Source organism: Sorex fumeus, unplaced genomic scaffold (genome assembly GCF_029834395.1).
Source record: "Sorex fumeus unplaced genomic scaffold, SorFum_2.1 ptg000047l, whole genome shotgun sequence".
Taxonomy (NCBI): Eukaryota; Metazoa; Chordata; class Mammalia; order Eulipotyphla; family Soricidae; genus Sorex; species Sorex fumeus.
In genome coordinates, this window is record NW_026606104.1 from 34,698,889 (window position 1) to 34,720,900 (window position 22,012).

General features: G+C 54.2%; 1 protein-coding gene across 1 annotated transcript in view; it reads left to right on the forward strand.

The window, feature by feature from the left end:
• The first annotated feature begins 20,963 nt into the window (after positions 1–20,963).
• Positions 20,964–22,012, forward strand: part of LOC130031648 (protein-arginine deiminase type-1) — a 42,270-nt gene continuing 41,221 nt past the window's right edge. The window contains exon 1 of the mRNA XM_056123060.1: positions 20,964–21,067. Coding sequence (XP_055979035.1) covers positions 20,976–21,067 — 92 coding nt within the window. The 5' untranslated portion in view covers positions 20,964–20,975. The remainder of the gene's footprint in view (positions 21,068–22,012) is intronic.

Sequence of the window (22,012 nt, forward strand, 5' to 3'; positions counted from 1 at the left end):
ATAGAGGAAATGGACCACTTTTCTTAAAAAGCCAATGACCAAAATTAATTCCTATTGAAAATGAAATAGGAGGACTGGAGGGATAGTGCTGTGAGTAGGGTTCTAGCTTCCCAATACCATGGAAGACCTGGGTTTGCTCCCTGGCATCCCCTACAGTTCCCTGAGCACCACCAGGAGTGACCCCTGATCATAGATCCATGTGACCCCCAAACAAAAGCACACAAACAATAACAACAACAACAAAAACAAAGGATTGATACTTTGAATAGTTCTGTTTATATTAAAGAACTGAATTTCTAATTTAAAATTTTCTGGAAAAGATCCACGGAATCTTGAAATTATAAGATCCTGGAATCTAGACTGAGAGGCTGAAGCACATGCTTTGCATGTCGGGGTCCCGACTTTGATCCCAATACCTCAAGATTGCCCAGATACCACTGGGAATGACCCTTAGGAACTTCTACTTACGTTAGAAGTAGCCCTTGAACATTGTTAGGGATGGCACCCAAAAAAAATTCCCGAAAAAATAATTTCCTAGGTGATTTTCCTGGAAATTCCTACCAAATATTGACATAGTCAATGATCACAATGTTTTCCAGAAAATATAAAATGAAAGGATTTAATCAATTAGTTTCATTAAGCAAGTATGGCCCCAGTTTCAAAAGATAGGAAACTAAAAGGGATTGAACTCTGAGAACTGGACATATCTACTATTAAAGTGGAAGATTTTAAAATCTCAGTGATAAAGTAGACCAAAACATAAAATAAAGTCACACAAGGGCCAAAGAGATAGTACAGTGGGTAGGGCACTTATCTTGTATGTAGTTGGGCAACCTAACTTTCATCCCCAGCACTGCATCTGGTCCTTCGAGACCTGCCAGGAGTGATTCCTGAGCACTGAGCTCGGAGTAAGTATGGAACAGCACAGTTATGTGTGTTCCCAAACCAAAATAAATAAATAAGTAAGTAAAGCCACACAAAACAAAACTAATATTCAATCAATTTGCCAAGCACAAATAACAAGTCCCTTCTAATTAACATCTATATAATCCATGCATCAGCCACGGACAAACACATAATGTCTCTCAAGCATAGGGAATGACATGTGTGAAAACTATGTGGATGCAAGCCAGGTCTCACCCAAAATGAAATAAGTTGAATCATTCTGATCACATCCTTTGCTCTAAAGCAATCAACTTAGAATGCAGGATACGAAGAAAAACCTTAAACTGTAAATTTGGCGATTTAAGAAAGAAATAAAACCCAGCCTTTAATAGAACTCATCTGTCAGAGGGGACATTGTCATGGAAATTATGTAACGAACAATCATAAGATAAATAAATACAATTAAATTTTAAAGAAAACAAAGGAGATGCCAACAAAGTGCAAACTGAAGTCAAAGGGACGCATTCCTAGAGAACGGGAACTTAGCCAGGCAACTATGGGTGAAAAGTTGCAGACCAACTGTAAAGTATCAGGAGCAAAGCCCTCTCCCTGGTGCCTCAACCATCCTTTCATGCTGCCAGCATGACAGCCCGAGGGTGGAGGTCGGGGCATGCCTGCGTACACACACATAGGCATACATAGACACACTCACACATACACTCAGACATGCGCACACGTGTGCGCACACACACTCATGCAAGCACGTGCTCATGCACAAATGCACCCATACACACATGCACACACATACACACACATGCACACACACACGCATACACATACTCATACACACATGAGCATGCAGACACACTCATACACACACGAAAACTCCTACACATATGCGTGTGCACAGACACATTCATACACACACACCTCCTCAGACACGTACATGCACGTGCGCACACATTCCTGAGTTCTCACAAAGGAGCAAAGCCTGCTTTGTCTTCCTGCCAGGGAGGCCCCAGGAAATTGTCCCAGCAGGGTCAAGGCTGGCGCACCAGGTGGAGGTTGGGCAGAGCCCCACAGGAGAGACAGCCAGGCACTCACGGCCACTCCTGACCAGATGCCCCCACCAGCCCTTGCTTTCCCTGGAGATTCTTTCCAGGCTCAGCCAGGGTCCTGCCTACAACTTTGAATCATACCCGTGAAAACTCATGGATCCTGGCATGTCAGGCACTGGGAAACAGGCTCAGAGAGGGCCAACAATGTGCCCAAGGCCGTGCAGGAGGACTTGATGAAAACCCAGATCCCTGAATCCCATCTCAACCTTAGAACTGTGCACCTGTGAGTCTGACGCACGAGCCCTTCAGCTGAGCCCCTCCTGCCGCCTTCCCCCATGCTGGGTTTCTGGCTGTGCCAGTTTCCTCATTCCCTGCAGAGAGCCTCTCTGAGCCCCAGGGCTGCAGCAATGCCAGCCCAGAGCCAGGGGCAGAGCCCGGGCCTGCAGGACCAGATCCGCTGGGTTAAACCATCGGGAGGCACTGGGAGAAAACCATGAGGAGGCGCTGGGCCCTTCTGGAGGCTGCGGGACAGTGGAGAGAGAAAGCGTGGGCTTTGCCAGCAGATGTGCCCGGAGCAGTCCAGCTCCCCACGCAGGTGCTGCCTGGCCTTGGGCAAAGTGTCTCAGTCTCTTTGAACCTCAGTCCCTCTCAGGAAGGTTCTCCGGGGAGTGAGCTGACGCCCCAGGGCCCTGCTGGTGCCCAGGGAGGAGCTCGGTTAGCCGGGCCCCTCAAGTCCCAGCTGTTTCAGTGGGGATTGCTTGGGAGATCCTGGAAGGAACTGTTGGTACGGAGCAGGGACACTCTAACCCTCCGTGACTCCTTCCTGCCCTGGCCGGGACAGGCCTCAGCCTCTCCAGGAGCTGCTCTGGTGAGGGAATGTGAGTAGGGGCTCAGCTGTGTAGAAGGCCGAGTCCCCATTCACCTATATATAGAGACTCTCCCTGGCCTTCTGAGCAGACCCAGGTGAGGAACCGCGGGCAAAGGGCCTGGCCTGATTCAGGGGCCGGGCCCAGGTCTGTGGCTGCAGGAACCTTGGACAAGTCACCAAGGTTGGTGTGTTGGTCCTCACCATTCCCGAGATCACAGGCAGGACTGGCCCTCAGCCCTGGGGACTCTCTGGCTCTGACCATCGGGGTTTCCTACTCCCACCCTGCCATGACTTTCTAAGCAATGGTGGCCTGCGGGGTGGGGGTGGGGGTCTGTACCCCAGTGGGGGCTTCTGCAAAACTGTGACCAGACTCTCTGGGCCAGACCAATAAACCAGGCTCATAACTGCCTGACGGCCAGCAGGCCTCCCTCAAATAAAAGCATTTCCCAAACAGGATTGAGAAAGCCGGCACTGAGGCCTGAGTCAGGCCATTCCAGGGGCACTGGGGCAGAGGGCGCCCGGGGCCCCGGGGTGTGGGTAGCTGCTCCCTGAGTCACGGGTTCCTTCCCCTCACCCCTTCCTCCCCTCTGCAGGGAAGTGCAGCTCTTTGCCTGAGTCCCATCCTGCTGGGTGGCCTTGGGCTCTGTGTTCCTCCTTCTGGGCCCCCTTTCCCTTCTGCCTCTCCAGAAGCCTGACCCCAGCTGCCCGTCATGTCCCGGCTGCTTGTCGGGGTCCCAGAGAGCTCTTTTCCAGAAGCCACCTTGAAAGGCACCCTGCCAACAACAGAGGGGTTCCTTCCACTGATTGGCAGGGTCTTGGGGGCTCCTCTAACCCCTTGGAGCATTCCCCAGAACAGGGGTCATGTCTCCTCCATTAGGTCAGCAGGTTTGCAAAAGGTGAGGGAACTTCTACCTCACCCTTAGCTCCTATAAAATAGACTGCTGTCTTGTGGCCACATCAGACTAGATGGTTGGTGTGGACTGGAACGGGCCTCCTTCATCAGATTGGAAGCTTGGCAAGGTTGGGGAACGGGTTGGTGGGGAGGCCATGCCTCCTCGGTGAGAGAAGAAACTCCATGAATCAGGAAGTTTGTCTCTGCACTCAGTCTGAGCAGGGAAGAGCATCCACAAAGCTTGGGCATGCCTCCCCCCTTGGACTCTGACCCTCCAGAGCACCCTGTCTGTCTTTTGCCGTCTCCTGTGGATCTGTGTGAGGGCCAGTGCCGTACGTGGCCCATACGATCTTCAGGAACAAAGGAAGGCCATGCGTGGATTCCGGGCAAGTGGTGCAAGTGGAAACTTCTAGAAGTTTCCGTGGCTCAGCATGAGGGCCCACACCTGCCAGGCTCTGCTGTCCCAGGCACCCCCAGGGCACAGGGTCAGAGACCTCCTGTGATTCAGGCTGAGGTGGGGGCTGGGTGGTTCTCAGATTTGGCCCAGCCCCGACTGGTCTCCCTGGGGGTCAGTGAGGCTGGGGAGAGTGAGAGGAGGAAGCCCTGAACTGGTTGCATCACGCTTGCTGGGGACCAGCTGTCCCAGACCCTCACACAGACCCCATGAGCGTGCCCAGGGTCACCGGGCAGTTTGTGGGGTGTCAGGAGTAGGCCCAGGATGCCTCATTCCTGGCCCAAGGCCCTCCTGCTCTGCCTACTTGTTGGGGAGCACAACTGTGCTCTTGGGGGCAAACCCTCCCTCCTGAGGATGCACAGACCCCCCACTTTCAGCCTGGATTCCCCAGAGTGGGGGGACCCTTGTGGGGGCTTCCTGTGCCTCCCATCTCCTTCCGGCTCTGGCCCAGGCACTGCCAACCCCTCTTTCCCAGAGCACTGCCCACCAGATTTTTTCTGAAACAGACTCCTGGGGGGTTGGAGGGTCATGCAGGGCAGGGCTGGGGAAGCCAGGTGCTGCCCAGACCCCCCCTGGATGGCTCCTGCAGGGGTATCTGAGTCTGCTCACCCCACAGGGCTGCAGGCAGCCGAGTGCCCTGTGGTTGGGGGAGGAGGAGGCCCTGACTTTTCTCAGGGGTTCATGGTCACATTTGCCTGTGTGAGCCTCCCCTCCACTCTGTGGGAACGAGACTTGGGGTGCCCACTGTTCAGGGGCCAGGGGTGAGTGGGCCAGGCCCAGCGGTACAGGGCATGGTACCCTACCTCCCGGGGCAGCGCCAGAAGGAGAGAGAGAGAGAGAAAGAGAGAGAAAGAGAAAGAGAGAGAGAGAGAAGGAGAGAGAAAAGGGGGACAGAGAGACAGAGAAACAGAGAGGGACAGAGTGTCAGCAGAGAGAGAGGGATAGGGAGAGAGAGGGAGAGAGACAAGACAGGGAGAGACAGAAACAGAGAGACAGAGAAGCTGGCCTGTGGCCTCTCCCAAGCCAATACTAGTTCTTAAGAACCCAGGTAGGGGGTAAACAATCTGTTTCTTGGCTCAGTTTTTACTAGAGAAAAAAATCTGATTTAATCACGATCACAATCACGATTGTTGTTCATCGATTGCCTCGAGCAGGCCCCAGTATCATCTTTTTCGTCCTAGCCCTGAGATTTTTAAAAAAGTGCCATATTCAAGGCTCTTTCAGGGTTAGGAGAACGAGACCCACCGTTGTTATTGGTATTTGGCATATTGGGTACACCACGGGGCGTTTGCCAGACTCTGCCGTGTGGGCAGGTTACATTCGGTAGCCTGCCAGTTTGTCTAAAGTAAGAATGAGATAATAAGATGTCGCGCAGCTGCGAATGCAGCCGCACTCTTCCGAGAGCTAGGTTTTATAGTCTCTGAGTCTTGGCCGTTGATGGGATTACACGGTGCCAGGGGGCCAGTTGGTGGGTGTGACCCCTGCTTACTGGAATTTGAAGGATCTGGGTGGAGGATGCTCAGCCCCGATCCAAGCAGGCTTGGAGATCTCAGCCCCGGGACCTGCATGCCTTTGTTCCTCTGCCGGTACCTTCATGAGTGTGGAGAGCGGTCTCAACATGGTGGTGGCTGGTTCTGGAGGTCTTCGGCTGCTGGAGCCCTGGTCTGGGCGGGGAGGGAAACTCAACCTGCTCCCCTCCAAGGGGCCCTGGTGAGGAGGACAGCCAGGTGTGGGGGCAGGAGACTCTGTGCTGTTCTTAAAATATTAATAAGTCAATAATTTAACTTAAAATATTAATAAGTTAATAAATTTATTAAATAAAAAATGAAATTAAAGAGTGAAAACAGGAATTAATGCGCTGCATGCAGTGACCCTGGCTTAATCTGTGAAACTACATACAGCCCGGTGGAACACAGAACTAGGTGAGGACCTGGTGGTCCTGGGCCCCACGAGGTCCAGGCAGCCCTGCATGCTGAATCACACGTCCGGCTGACCAAGTATCACCAGGCGTGATCCAGACTTCCTGAGCATGGCATGGTAGACACTCAGTCCCCCAGTTTAAATGCCTTGTTTTTGTTGTTATTGTAGTTGCTGTTGTTATTTACAGTGCTAGGGAGGGACCCCAGCGCTGCAGGTCCAGGGCCTCAAACATCCAGGGAAAGTGTTCTACCACTGAGCCACATCCACAGCTTTTCTGGGTCTGTGGCAAGCGTTGCTTCTAGAAGTTTCCGAGACTCCATGAAGCCCGGCACGGGCTTCTCACGTGACCTCTAAGCTTCCCCAGCCTGCTGGGGACTTTGTCCTAGAACCCATTGCAGGGTGCCCAGCAGGGTGAGATGCATGCAGCAGGGTGGGGTACAGGGTGGGGACTGCCCCCTCCCCCCGCAGAGATTCTCCCCCTTCCTGGCTCAGCATGTGGCAGGTCCGACAAAGCCAGACTCCTCCCGACCCCTCGGGATGCCACCGTGTAGGGGGTTCACCGGGAGCTTGAGTGGAGCGGGGATAGACACTCAGAGCCAAGTGGTCAGTTGCGCTGGCCAGGGACGGAGCCCAGGGCCTCAGAGTTGGGTGGAGGGGCCTTGGTCGGCTGGGGGGCAGTGAGCCTAAGTCAGGCAGAGAGGGCAAGACGGAGGGCCGGTGGGGCACCTTTGGAGCTCTTGGGTCCTGCTCCTGGCTGCCATGTGACCCGGGGTCTGGAGTCTCTCGTCTCTGATGGAGCGGCTCTCCAGCTCCCGGTCTCCTCAGAGCAGGGTCTGTGGCTAGTGTGCAGTCTGACCCAGTCCTGCCCCAGAGGCACCCCACTAGGAAGCCGCCCCCCAGGTTGGGGCCTCTCTCTCTCTCTCTCTCTCTCTCTCTCTCTCTCTTTGTTTTATTATTATTTTTAAGGGGGGTGGCACACCCAGCAGGGCTCAGGGGCTCTTCCTGGTTCTTGGCTCAGGGATCACTCCTGGCGACGCTTGAGAGACTAGATGTAGTGCCAGGCACACCACACGCAGAGCAAGCACCTTCCTGGCAGTGCTCCCTCTCCTGCCCCTTCTCTCTCTCTTTTTTAATTAGTATATATAAAATTTTAGATTAATTTAGAGGAAATATGTTATTTTTCCTATAATGAGCCTTCATAAGCATGGAACATCTTCCTTCCTCCCTCCCTGCCTGCCTGCCTGCCTTCTGTCCTTTCTTCCTCCTTCCTTGCTTCCGTCTTTCCTTCCTTCCTTCCTTCCTTCCTTCCTTCCTTCCTTCCTTCCTGCCTGCCTGCCTGCCTTCTATCCTTTCTTCCTCCCTCTCTCCCTTCCTCTGTCCCTTCCTCCCTCCCTCCTTTCCTCCCTCCCTCCCTCCCTTCCTTCCTTCCTTCCTTCCTTCCTTCCTTCCTTCCTTCCTTCCTCCCTCCCTCCCTCCCTCCCTGCCTTCCTGCCTTCCTGCCTTCTGTCATTTCTTCCTCCTTCCTTGCTTCCTTCTTGCCTTCTATCCTTCCTTCCTGCCTGCCTTCCTGCCTGCCTTCCTGCCTGCCTTTAATCTTTTCTTTCTCCTTCCTTGCTTCCTTCTTTCCTTGCTTCCTTCTTTCCTTCCTTCCATTCTTCCTTCTTTCCTTCCATCCATCCTTCCTTCCTTCCTTCCTTCCTGCCTGCCTTCCTGCCTTCCTTCCTGCCTTCCTTCTTTCCTTCCTGCCTTCTATCCTTCCTTCCTTCCTTCTTTCCTTCCTTCCTTCCTTCCTTCCTTCCTTCCTTCCTTCCTTCCTGCCTGCCTGCCTGCCTGCCTTCCTTCCTGCCTGCCTGCCTTCCTGCCTTCTTTCCTGCCTTCCTTTCATCTTTTCTTTCTCCTTCCTTGCTTCCTTCTTTCCTTCCTTCCATCCTTCCTTCCTTCTTCCTTCTTTTTCTTTCTCTTTTCTTTCTGTATTCTCTTCCTTCTCTTTCTTTCTTCTTCCTTTATCTGTCCTTCCTTCTCTTTTTTCTTTCTGTGTTTCTCCTTTTTCTGTTTCTTTGGGAAGCAAGATAGTTATTGAAACTTAGAAAGATTTGAAAAGAAAGAAAGAGGGGAAATGTGCTCAGAGAGAACATAGGTAGCAATGAGTGAAAATAAGCAGCAAAGACACATCAGACAAGCAGGCAAGGTCCGTGTTCAAGGAGAAGGCAGACTTGAAGATGGAGCCGCTGTCCCATGAAGCTCTTCCATTTCTCTGTCTAGGTTTGCAGATTTCTCTTTGCATCAGTTTTAAACTTTGCTTAGTGACATAGCTGTTGTTAAATACTTTATGGTTTTTGGTTGTTGTATGAATTGCACTTTTCCCATTCTATTTTATTAGAAGTTCTTCTTTGGGCTGAAGGTCTCTCTTAAGCTCCCTCGGTAGCTTGCTGAGAGTAATTCTGCCGTGGTGTGGTAGGAACCTCCCCCCTCCCCCCATCTCCCAGCCTGGCCTGGACATGTGTCATGTAAAGATGCTGCAGTTTTCTCTAGACCCTGGATTCCCCTTGCCACCCTCTGCCTTCCTGTGTCGGGCCAGGCAGCAGCCGGAATGGACAGGTCCCCACACCCACCCCTGCATGCATGCCCCTGACGCCAGGTGCCAAGAACATTATCTCTCAAAAGCCAGGGCATTCTGGGGTTCACCTTGAAGGCCATCCAGTCATCTGGGAGGATAGAGACGAAGGTTAGGGTCCCAGTGAGCAAGTGGGCAGGGCGAGGTTCAGGAGAGGCAACTAAGGGTCCTCAGAGGCCATCAAATGATCCCCAGCCCCCCACATGTGCAGATGGAAAAGCCTGGACCCAGGAGAGGCTCTGACTTCTCTGAAGCCTCACACCCAAGGGACACCCAGGGACAGACGCCCCTCTTCCCAGCCTGGAGAGCCCCGCGTGTGGAAGGGAGCAGAGGCAGGGTGGGTGCGGGGCCAGGTGGATGCACTTTGGATTAGGAGAAGTTTGGGTGCAGAGTGGACCCCGGGAACAGCAGGAACACAAGGCGGGATAACACCTCTGTTCTGAAACTGGCCGCGGTGGCACCTGAACGTCAGTGTCCACTCCTCTGTGTCCTGATGTCACCTGCTGGCACCTGCCCCCCCCCCATGGGAGCCACAGAAGCCACGGCACGTGCGCAGGGGGGTCCTGCCTCCTTCCCTCTGGGGGACCGAGCACTCTGGCCAGCCAGAGGACACCCGGGACCCATCAGCTCTGTGTGGGCGTCCAGGTAGGAGCAGTGGGTATGGGGTTACCCCTGTGGGGGCCCAGCTCCCAGGAGAGAGGACAAGTCTGGGCTGTCCCCCGACGCCCTTCCCAGGAAAGACGGCAGGACGTGGAGGACGAGGAGGATGTGGAAGGTATGATGACAGACTCCAGGGTGTTGGCTGTAGCCCATCTGATAAGATCTGGAGCCTCTTGACAAAGACTTAAAGAGATTTATTTTGTTTTCTTTGGAGGCCGGCGGGGTGCCAGGGGAGCTCTCAGCTTGCAGCTTCTGTGTCCTGGCTGGTTGCTGTGTGACCCTGAGCCAGTCATCATCCTCTCTGGGTTTCATTCTCCCCCTCCTTGATACTCCTGTCTGCACCCTCGTGTGGTGGATCCAGGTTAATTGGCTGAATCATCCCATGGTGCTCAGCCTCAGTTTCTTCATCTGCACAGTGGGGGTAAACATAGGCACGGCCTGGGAGGGGCACGGATCTGGTGGTGTGTCCCTAGTTCTCAGGTCAGGTACCAAGTAAGATAATCAGTGTATGTCTCTGTGCCTGCGCTGGCCTCTCTGGTTCTCTGGACAGAAGGCTCCTGGACGGATGTGGATGGAGGGTGTGTGTGTGTGTGGTGTGTGTGTGGGGAGGTGGGGGGCGGGGGCCACTGGGCTCCCGTCTCTCCTCTGTTTCTCCCCCTTGGTTTCTCTCTCCCTTCCTTTCTCATTGGCCCTGTTCGTTCTCTGGGACTTTGCCCGCCTCTGTTTCCATTTCTGCCTGTCTCCCTTCCTGCTTCCCATCTCCCTACTCCCTCTTTGAGGCCTCTACTTCCTGGGCCAGTGCAGTGGCAGGCCCCTCGAGGCTGCCCAGTCGAGCCCTGGGGCAGGGAGTGGACGGAATCTCCCCACTCTGGCCACTGAGCATGTGTGACAAGTACTATCATGAGCCTAAACCCTTCTGAAGCTGGCCATTCCGGGTCCCTGCGCCTTCAGAATATGCAGTCTCGCTTGAGTGTTGAGGAAAGAAGGGACGAGGAGGCAAAGCAGGTGTTTTCCTGGGGTGGTACTTAGAGAACAGGACCCTCCTTGGGGGTCAGCGCCACCTGGAGAGCTTCCTGTAGGAGGTGTGCTGCTTTAGGGACTGACAGTACTGGTACTTCAGAAACATCACCTGGGTTTCTTCTCCATTCAGTGGGGATGAGCACAGCCTCCTGGTATGTGTGTGTGTGTGTGTGTGTGTGTGTGCGCGCGTGTGCACGCGCTTGTGTGTAAGCACGCACATGTGTACAAACACTGCCCTGTACCAGGTTTGCAACTATAAACCCCATTTTGCAGATGAGACCACTCTTGCCTTAGAAGGTAGAGTGTGACTGTGTCCTCAGGAGGGGGTGCCCAGGCTGGCCTACTTCCTGAACCTGCCCCTGTTGGCACAGTCCATGCCCTCTGTCCCTCAGGTACCATTTCCCCTCTCCGGGTGGGCAGTGTGATGCTGACTCAACAGCTGGGCCTCTCTGGTTTTCGTATCAGTGACAACCAGCCTCAGCGCACTTGGCTCTCACACAGAGGGAGAGTTTGGAGGCCAGAGTGGGGGACTCAGCGTCCGTCCCTGCTGGTCGGCATGTCTTAGACCTGCTGGACTGTGGTCATCTCTACAGCCATCTCCTTCCCCGGCTCCCCTGGGCCCCCTACCAGGGCTGTGGTCACAGCTCCACCCATAGGAGCTGGGCGACTGACCCATGTCCTGGAGGCGCGAAGGCTTGGAGGACCACCAGGCTACAGAGCTGGACAGTACCCGGAGCATCTTCGTGGGAAGAGCCAGCAGGGGCTGGGGGTTTCTGAGGCCGCTTCCTGCTCTTGGGGCTCTGGCCAGAGGCTGCCTGAGGGTCAGCAGGCTAGACTACCTTCCCAAGGTAGAAGTTGTGGATGTGGATGTGTGCGTGTGTTTGTGTATGTGTGTGTATGTATGAGTGTGTGTTTGTGTATGTGTGTAGGTGTGTATGTGTGTATATGTGTATGTGCGTATGTGTGTGTGTCTATATGTGTGTATGTATGTGCATGTGTGTATGTGTGTGTATGTGTGTAGGTGTGTATGTGTGTATATGTGTGTATGCGTGTGTGTGTGCACATGTGTGTGTATGCAGTGCTCCTGAAGGAGCTGAGGACGTGGCCCCAGAGCCTGTAACTGCCAACCACTCCAAGGCAGCCAAGGCTTCATGCAGTGCCAGCTGGGTGGCCCTGGCCCCAATGGCCTCCCTTGTCCATCCCCATCTGTTGGACATGCTGCTTTGGCCCTGAGCATCTCGACTGTCTCCTCACAGGCACGGGCGGCAGCATCCTGTCCCCACCTCGGCACCCGAAAGGAAAGAGCAAAGTGCCCCGGACCCCGACAGTGCCTGAGTCCTCAGTCCACTCTGGTCCCAGCCCCCATCTCTCCCTCCAGATATGTGTCCCAGCTCATCTCCTTGCCACAGCTGTAACTCAGTCTCCGGAGCAGACCCAGCCCACCCCACACACCCTGGAGTAGGCAGGCTGGACTCCTGTCCACCTCCTTGCTTGGCTGTGGTGGGAATCGGGCCAGGATCTTGGAGTGGTGAAGAGCAGGACCCTTTGTTGCAGGGCTGTCCATGGGCAGGGGAGAGGGGCTTAGCATGGCTGTTCAGCGATGTCGATGCTGGACGGATCACTCAGACCTCCCTCCACGGGACAGTTCTGTCCTTGTGGAAAGATAGAGTTCTCCAGGGAACTGAGACAGCAACCTGAGAAGCCAGCTTTCCCCATCTGCAACTGGTTCTTTCTCACCCCATGTTGCCCATTCTGGGCTGTGTGTTTTGAGGCAAGTCGCTCCCCCTCTCTGGGCCTCCTGGTCTCTTAAGTTTTCTGTAAGATTTTCTTTTCTCATTTTTTTTCTTTTAGGCCTGTCAATGCCTGGCAGAACGAGGGTTACTCTTGACTCTACACTCAGAAATCACTCCTGGCAGTGCTTGGGGGACCATATGGGATGCCAGGGATTAAAACCGATTGGCGGTGTGCAAGGCAAGTGCCCTACCCCCTGTACTATTGCTCCAAATCTGTAAGATTTGCCAAGGGCTGATGGTCTGTATTAAGTGATGCCCAGCAGGGGTACCTTCCCCTATTCACTCTCTAGGAATTTCTCCCTACCTGGAGTGAACTTGAGAGATCCCAGGGAAGGCTCTAGAACTTGCGATGTGGTTCAGTGATACTTGCAGAATGACCTCAGCATTGGCTGACATGGGGAGATTTTGAATCTCTGCTCTAGCAGCTACAAGGAAGAGCCAGCATCAGGGAGGGACGCCCTGTGTTCCCTGTTACTCCCTATTTAATCAGAGGTTTAGCTGGAACAAAGAGCAATCATGGAGGAGAATCTGAAGGACGCAGAGCTCACTTTTTTGTAGACACCCCACCCCAAAGAGACCCGTGGCTCCAGCTAGACTCAGCTGCAGGATGCTGTGGATCATGTGGTTGAAGATCTCATCCTCAGTCCATTTATTAAACCCCACCCAGAGCTGGGGGAGATTTCCTTCCATTCAGCAGGAAAACTGGGGTTCTCTTGAGCCGGTTTGGCTTTAACCTGTGAGCAAGGTGATTCCTGGAACCTAATATATCCTCCCCGCCCCCCATCCACCAGGGAATTTACAGTGAAATCTATGAGCCAGAAGGATGTCTATCCCTGTCTTTTCCCCACTTTACTTTAATTTTCCTCACCTTAAAAACAAAACACTTCTGGTCTAGGGTGTATCTTGTGTGCTGTCTCAAACTCTGTTTTGTTAGAATGAGTGCTGTTAACTCACAAAGAAGTGGGAGCGTTGAATCCTTGTATAGATTGGGTGTGGGAGGAAGAGAGGTGGACGTGGGGAAAGAAAGAGGTCAGGAAGACTAGTCATGACCGAGGTTCAGAGGGACCCTAGGTCAGGGAGCCCCTCCCCAGCAGAGACTTCCGGGCTTTCAGAAGCAGCAGAGCCTGAGCACAGAGTGAAGGCACCATTGGCTTAGCTTGAAGACCAGGCTAAGTTTCTACTTCCTGAGTATCAACTATACCCCAGGCACCGGATATGGATCATCAATAAAGTCTACCTGAGGGCCATGGAGATAGTGTAAAGACTGGGGGTGCACACTTTGCACGTGGGAACCCCAGATTCGATCCCTTTGCACTGCCTGGTCCCGGAGCACTGCCAGAAATGAGCCCAGCATTGAGCCAGGAGTAGCCATTGAGTCCCAAAGTCTACTTTATCCCTAACGCTACGAATCAGGAGACTGAGTCTCATAGAAATTAAATCCTTTGAAATCTAAGAGATGGCCATGCTCTCATCAGAACCCTGGGCAGTTGAGCCCCCAAAGCCTAAAGTGAACTTTATTGCACTTTACTTCATATTGGATTTTATTTCACTGCCTTTATGGGGTTCATAATAAGATGTTGGGCTACCAAAAGTATTCTGCCTGCACAGCGGAGTCTGGCAAACTTCCTGTGTCGTATTCAATATGCCAAGTACCGGTACCAATGATGGGTCTCATTCTTCTAATCCTGAAAGAGCATTGAAATGGTTCTTTTAAAACCTCAGGGCTAGGAAGAAGGAGACTTTACTGGTGCCTGCTCGAGGAAATCGACGAACAACAGGATGATCGTGATGGGGTTCATATGGGCAGGGGGGCTGGAGATGGCTCAGGGCAAGGCTGTGGCAGGGCTGTTTGGAGATTGCCGTGATCCTGTGTGGGGTGCAGGAGCCCCAGGACCACAGAGCGGGAGAAGAGGAGCCAGTGGCCGGGAGCAGAGCGGTGTGGAGTGGAGAGCGCAGGCGGAGAGGAGGCAGTGGGATCAGTGGGACCATGTCAACGTAGAAGAGGGGTGACTCCCTGGATGATGGGGGTGAGGGGGAGGGAAAAGCAAAGAGGTTGTTGGGATCTCTGAGGGGACCTTGGGGTGCAGGCAACACCAGTGGCTGATATGGAAGAGAGCCGGGGTTGGGGGGCCAGAGGAGGAGGCGATGTGCTTGGGGGCTGCTGAGTCGGCTACCCTCTGGAGGTGGGGCTGCCACTAGCTGACCACTAGTCCCCGCTGGGCCATACCATGTCCAGCCCAGCCCTGCACACAGTGTCGTAAGAGTCTCAGATGGCCCCGGGCCTAGGAGGGAGTTGGTGCTCCTTGGATGCTGGTCTGGGTTTCAGGCTATGGGGGAGTGGGTGACTCAGGGCCCTCACCACTTCCTGCTCTCAGAGGTGCCGGCGCTGGCCTCGGGGGGCAGTGGACAGCCTGCTCGCTGGGCTGGCGCTGGCTGAGTCAGCTCCCTTTGGGGATTCTTCTCCACCCTCCGGGCTCTGGAGTCCTGGCCTGGGTGCCAAGGGGAGGAAAGGATTGGAGGATCTAGGGGACAGGGGACAGGGTAGGGTGAGGGGACGAGGGAGGACTCTAAGCATGATGAGAACTTGGACTTCGGCAGTAGCACATGAATCTGTGGAGTGCTGGGAGGTGTTTGTCAATGAATGAATGAATGAATGAATGGGTGAATGAATGAATGGAAACCTTGGACCCAAGGCTTCCTATGATTTTGCTGAGTGAGAATATGGTTCTCTGCTCTGAGCCTTGGCTTTACCAGTGGGGACATTAGGAGCTGTAATGAGACAATGAGATGGGTGGGGGAGGTCTCAGACCCTTTCAGTGGGGGCTGGAGGTTTTATGGGGAGCTGGTAGATCTGCCGGACCATGGGGTGCTCAGGGATGCTGAGGTGGAGAAAGGCCATGGGTTCTGCATCCCCTCCCTCCCTGCTGGGCTCTCCTGGGTCAGCTGGTACAGGCCGTGTGTGTGTGTGTGTGTGTGTGTGTGAGAGAGAGAGAGAGAGAGAGAGAGAGAGAGAGAGAGAGAGAGAGAGGTGGGGGTAGAGAGGGGAGTAAGAATATAAGTGAGTGTGTGTGTGAGAGCGTGAGAGTTTAAGGAGAGTGTGTGTGTGTGTGTGCAAGTGTGAGAGTATGTGTGGGAGAGTGGGAGAGTGTGTGAGTGTAAGTGAATGTGTGTGTGCGTGTGTGAGTGTGCATGAGACAGAATATGAGTGTGAGTGTGTGAAAGTGTGAGCGTGTATTTGTGTGTGTGGGGGGGGAGGGGAGTATGTGAGTGTGTGTCTGTGTCAACACACTCTACTCACAAAGCCCAAGGCAGGCAGGATCCACGGCCATGATGCCAGGCGCACCAGGGCCCAGATAAGTCTCTCTCCTCCTGGGCACAAGTTAACTTCTGCGAACAGCTATTTCCTCTTCTCCTCACCCACCAATCTGCTGGGGTCAGTGTTGGGGTTTCAAACTAAAGGTCTGACTTCGAAAGGGGTTTTGCGTGACACAAAGTGCTCTGGTTGAGTTTTATTTTGGTTTGGGGCCAGACTTGGTGCTACTTGGGAGCTATTCCTGGATCGGTGTTCTGGGGTCACTCCTGGCAGTTTTAGGGGAACCACATGGTGCCTGGAATAGAACCAAAGCAAATGATGTGCTCAAGCAATTTCCCTGGCCGTGTTTATTCATTCATTTGGGTCTCCCAAGCGGTGTTCAGACAGCCTGGCGGTGCTTCCCAGTTATTCCTGGCCACCAGGCTACTGGGTCAATGTGAGGGTTTGAGAATACAGTGCTGCACAGGCCTGGGGGACTGGGAATCCCCTGGGCCACCATGCTGGAGCTCAGGACACCTCCAGAGCTGTGCCTGGTGATGCTCAAAGGACTGTGTAACTCTGGGGATTGAATTGGGATAGCTGCGTGCAAAATAAGCGCCTTAACCCCCGTCCTTTCTCTACAGCCCCAAGAAATGTTTATTTAACACGTTTACCAAGTAAGCTCTATCTCCTTTGCCACAGTTGCCTCTGCTCCCCGTTGCCGTGTACCCAGCAGCTCTGCTCATTTATAGTTTCTGCCTGACCCCTGTAGGCTTCAGAGTTGGGAACTGATCTAATTCAATAGCTTCCCTCCCCTTTTTAATTAAATCGCCTGGAGAAGATACACAGCAACAAAATTGTTTGTGATTAAAGTTTCAGACATACAATGTTCTGACATTCATCCGTTGACCAGTGCACCTTTCCTGCCACCAACGTCCGCCCTCCACTCCCAGCCTTCCTCTATGGCAGACACTTTTCTCTCTTTCTCTCTCTCCCTCTCTCTCTGTCTCTCTCTGTCTCTCTCTGTCTCTGTCTCTCTCCTCTCTTTTTCCTTTTAGGCACTGTGGTTAGCAGTACGGTAACTGAAAGGGCATCATGCGTATCCGTTTACCTCCTTTCAGCACTCAGGCGTTGTCCAGAGTGATCATTTCCACCCTCATTGTCACAGCAGTCCCTTCTCTGTCCCAACTGCTCTCTTGGAGCCGAGGTTCAAAGAACCCGAGGCCTGGTTAGTTAGTAGCCCTCTGCTCCTGTGCCTCACGACCGGATTTCCCTCCACAACCTGTTCCAAACAACAGCCCTCTGCTCTCCCCCACCCCACTCGGTTTGTCCTCCTCTCTTGCTCCCATCCGTGTCCCTCCCGCCCCTCCCTCACCTGTGTCTCAGGCCGATATGCAGTGTGAGGGCAGGGTCTTGCCTCTCTGTTCCCTGTGACATCCCCCTCGTCAAAAGGAAAATGCCTGGAACATGGGAGATGCTCTAAAACATATTTATGTTTTGCTTTTATTATTTCTTTTGGAGCATGGAGGAGCATGCCTGGTGATGCTCAGGGTTTCTCCAGACTCTGCACTCAGAAATTACTCCTGGGGGACCACATGGGGTGGTGACCGTCGAACTCAGGTGGTCACATGCAAGGCAAGTGCCCTATGCACCGTATTATCACTCTGGCCTCAATGCTCTAAAACATTATTGAAGAACGGGGTAAACTGAGGTCTAACACAGACACCTTCCCTGCCAGAGTCCCTAGGCCACTGGGACCCATGGATGGTGCTAGGACATCAGGGTCAGTGGCCACCAATGCAGGTGGACCACTCCTCCTGCCCGGGTCAGGCTTTCACAGGCAAACACCCCACCCAGCAGAGGGGACAGGGGGCAATGATCTCACCCGCTCCCCACCCCTGCTCCTCCCACTTCTCACCGATCAGGCCCGAGATCTCCAGTTCAAATAGACCACAGAATGGATGTGCAGGTGTGCAGGGTGTACCTCCTGTGGTTGTGGGCAGGGCAGGGCCCCCAGCAGGTCATGGTATCTTAGCAAATGCTCTTAGAGCTGGAGGAGAGAGGGAGGAGGCAGGAAGCAAACAAGCTGGGGGGAGGGAGAGGGGAGGGGAGCTAATCTTTTATTTTTCTTCAGAGAGATTACTTTTTTTTTTTGGTAACCAACACTAAGCATTGCTGCTCAAAAAAACTGCTCAAGCAAATTACAAACACAGGAAGAAAAAAGCAAAAAGACATGACACTCCACCTCCCAGGGATCTAGTCAACTATTACAAGCTTTCCTGTTATGAACTATGAGAAGGACCCTTAGCTTATCCTTACCCTCCTCCTTGTGACCCTTCTCCCCTTCTTTTTCCCCTTCCTCCTCCTCCTCCTCCTCTTCCTCCTTCTCCACCTTCTTCTCCTTCTCCTCCTTCTCCTCATTCTCCCCCTCCTCCTCTTTCTTCTCATTCTCCTCCTCCTCCTCCTCCTCCTTCACCTCCTCCTCTTCCTCCTCCTCCTCCTTCTTCTTCCTTCTCCTCCTTCTCCTCCTCTTCCTCCTCCTCCTCCTCCTCTTTCTCCTTCTCCACCTTCTTCTCCTTCTCCTCCTCCTCCTCATTCTCCTCCTCCTCCTCTTTCTTCTCATTCTCTTCATTCTCCTCCTCCTCCTTCACCTCCTCCTCTTCCTCCTCCTCCTTCTTCTTCCTTCTCCTCCTTCTCCTCCTCCTCTTCCTCCTCCTCCTCCTCTTCTCCTCCTCCTCCTCTTCCTCCTCCTCCTTCTCCTTCTCTTCCCTCCTCCTCCTCCTCCTCCTCCTCCTCCTCCTCCTCCTCCTCCTTCCTCTTCTTCTCTTTGTAGGCAGTACTGGGGATGGAACCCGAGGCCTCACACTTTGAAGGCAAGCACCTTTCTGCTGAGGCTCATTCTCAGTCCCCAGAACTCTTGAGCCACAGTTTCTTCATCTGTAAAATGGGGGGCACGCAGATGTCTCCCTCAGCCTCTCTGCTCTTCCCGTCCTCCTTCCTCTGGCTCTGAGAATCTGCCTTGTAGGATGCCGCGGCCTGCCCGGGGCTCCGGCTCTGCCACATCCTGCTCTGTTCTGCACACTCATCTGTGGTCCGTTTGAACACGGGACTGTGGCTGAATGAGCATCTGCTACCCAACTTTGTGGTGAGGCCAGATAAGTGAGCACGTGCAAGGGCCTTAGAATTGTGCCCAGCATGTGATGGGGGCTCTCTAGGTTCATGCTGCTCTCCTGTCACCATCCCATGGCTACTGTCATTGTCATTTCCTTGTCATTTCACCACCACCACAGCCATCTTTGCAAACTACTTTTTCTATGCACCAAATTGCTCTTCTCCCTCTTTTCTATTTTTTTTATCCATCCATCAATATGGTTACCCATCCGTCTATCCATGTGTCTGTTGGTCCATCCATCATCCATCCATCCGTCCTCTATCCATCTATCATCTATCCATTATCCAACCCTCCCAAGTCTCTCTTTGTGACATTCCTACCCCTGCCTGTGAACACGGGGGCTCTAGACGGGTGTCCTGAGTCCCCTCTCTGCAGTGACTCCCTGTAACAAGAAGCCCCTGTGACAACGAGGAGGAGGTGTGTCTAGGGGCACTCCCGTCCTCAGCACCCCTAATGCCCACTATGAACCAGCACACGGCCTGTCCTGCATCATCTCCACTCAGGTCTCATAGGCATCTCATGGTCAACGGGTCAAACATGGAGCACCCAAGCCTTCTGGCCAGCTTAGGCCTCTCTGAGAGCCTTCTCCCTCCCTCATGACAGCGGGGCCATAGTCACCCCTGTCAGCGGTGACACGTCTTTGTCTCACACCCACAGGCAACCCAGCAGCAAACCTCTGGCTCCACCATCCAGATGTACTGAGACGGTGATGATGTCCTCGCCTTCACCTTCCAGATCCATGGAGAACGGAACAAAGTCCTCCCCTTCACCTTCCTGGTCACAGCTGCAACCCTCTGGCCCTCCCAGCTAGTCCTGCTCCCTGGCTGTGCCCCACACTCGGTTTCTATGGCTCTCCTTGTCATTGGTCTCCCCAGAACTTGGTGCCATCATTGCAGGGACTGGGCTCTGTTCCTGCCACGGCCTGAGGGGGTGCCAGCCGCAAAATGCCCTCAGTGTCGGCCAAGGGAATAAAGGGAATTCTGCCAGCAGCCTGAGGACAGGCGGGAGCCCATGCGGGCCAGAATGGAGGGGTTTTCAGAAACAGAGCAGCCCTCTTTGACGATCGGTCGCTCTGACTTTGGTTTTGTTTTTTTGCATAGGGGCGCTTACCCCTGAGGGTACTCTCAGTAGCTTCTCTCAGCCTATGGCTTGGGAATCACTCCCAGCGGTGCTTGGGAGTTCATGGGGGGAGGTCTGGGAATCAGACCCAGGCCTCCCGTGTGCTAAGTATACATTCAAGCTGTTTAAGTTCTCTTCCCTGAGTGTTTTTTTTCCAAGTTTCCTCCCCATGATGTGGGTGATGATACCCAGCTGCGGTGGCCCCCACCATCTCTGAGTGTTGGAGGAGTCAGGGGAGCTTAGGTGCTCGCTGTAGGATGGGATCTTCTTTCCTGGAGAGTGAAGGAACTGCATTTCTTTCATGAGTCCTAGAATGCAGATGGCCACAGGAAGTGAATAAACAAGGGCTGATAACCGAAGACCCTGCCAATCTTCCCGAAAAACTGAGTCGGCCGAGGGCGTGTGGAGACGGGAGAGGGACGAGAAAGGGACCGAGGTGACAGTGGTGGAGGGATGTGGGTTCTCTGTGTGGCAGTTGTAAACCCTGGTGCCTCAACAACAAACCAAGAACAAGGGTCGTCCCAAGTGCCACAGTACATGTGGGGAAACTGAGTCGCAGAGAGGCTCAATGCTTGTCAAGGACCTAAGAGACGAAGCCAGAATGTGCTTATCTGTGGGAAAGTGCTCAGAGGATCTTCCTGGGGCTGCTCCCTGCAGGGCTGGGGAGACCATGTGGTGCCAAGGAAAGAATCTGGGGCTCCACGTGCAGAGCCTGCGGCAGAGCTGGGATGTGAGCTGGGGAGTCTCAGACTGAGACTGCAGCGGTCTCAGACAGCCTCGGAGATAAGATCTGGAAAGTGCTGAGCCCAGGCAGCACACAGTAAGCCCCCAGGAGATGCTGACATCACCGCAACGTGGCTTCAGGCACAGTCCGAGTGGGGAGGCAAAGTCAAAGAAAGGGGGCGGCGGGGTGCGTGGGGGCCTGCCTGGGAGTCTCCTATTGGCAGCTGAACATTGCTTTAATCAGGACCACCACCCACCCCTCCAGCTGAAACCCCCATCCTGGTGCCCAGAGAAGCCGAGGACACCTCCTCCTCTGGTCTGGATTGCCTGAGTGAGGAGGGCTGGGTGTGGAGTCAGGAGGTGGGACCTGGCTCCGGCCGGCTAATCAGGTCACAGGGTGAAATTAAAAGGGAGGAGGAAAGCACGGGCTCTTCAGACTTCACCCTCCTTCCTGGAGACAGGCGCCCCGCAGAGGAGGTGGGGAGCCCGGGACCTGGGGCACAGGATGGCCCCACAGAGAGCCGTGCAGCTGTCCCTCAAGAAGCCCACCTATGCCGTGTGTGTGGTGGGAGTAGAGACCTACGTGGATGTTCACAGGTGAGACCCCGAGGCCCCTCACCCGGCTGCGGGGTCCTGGTGACCCCTCACCCCAAGGCCCCAGCACAGGCGCTGGCCAGCCGTGGGCACCAGGGGAAGTTGTTGGAAGGTGCTGGCAGGTTGTTTTGACAGCGGAGCAGGTGGGGTTGGCTGTGGAGGCTGGCAGGGAGAGACGAGAGTAGCAGGTTCACCTCCGGCTTCAACTCGGAGCCCCGGGGCTCAGCTCCGGAATCTGGGCCCTGCCGTCTGATGCTGGACCTCGTGGGGAGCGGCTGGATGAACTGCTGACCCCGTCAGGGACAGGAGCGGGCAACCCCTCGGCTTCTTGCCAGCGCGCCGTCTGGCTGGGATGGAGGGGTGGGTGTGTGCCAACCTGATCCCTGGATGCCAATCGGTGTGATCGGCACAGGAGGGCGTGGTGAGGGCGTGATTCAATGAGTTGAAAATGGGAAAGAATTTGGAACAAGGCCTGGGACTTGTGTTTGGGACCATCTGGATGGTGGTGACCGTCATATCGAAGTGGAAGTACCAGCTTCCCCTGCTGCTTCTGCCCAGCTGAGGGACTAGTCTCAGTTTCCCTATCTGGCTGGAGCAGAGGATGAATGAGGTCTCATCGACTGTCTCCCTTTTTGCTGTGGATCAGACGGGGCAGAAGGCAGGGTCCCCTCAGAGAGGAGGTCTGTGCTGAAGTGGGATCTGACCCCCCCACAACACCTGGTCACAGGCCCCCTGTTACCATCCAATATAGCCTGGGCACCAGAGATGGTGCTGGGGAGGGAGATCTGGGCACTTGGAGCCCAGGCCACAACTCTAAGCCATGCCGGGGAGCTTGGGGTTGGGCTGAAGCTCCAAGTTTGGGGGCTGGCAGAGCTGCCCTTTCCTCCAGCCCTTTAAACACTGGGCTGCCCCCTTAGCAAAGACAAACACAGGTCAGCCAGTTCAGCT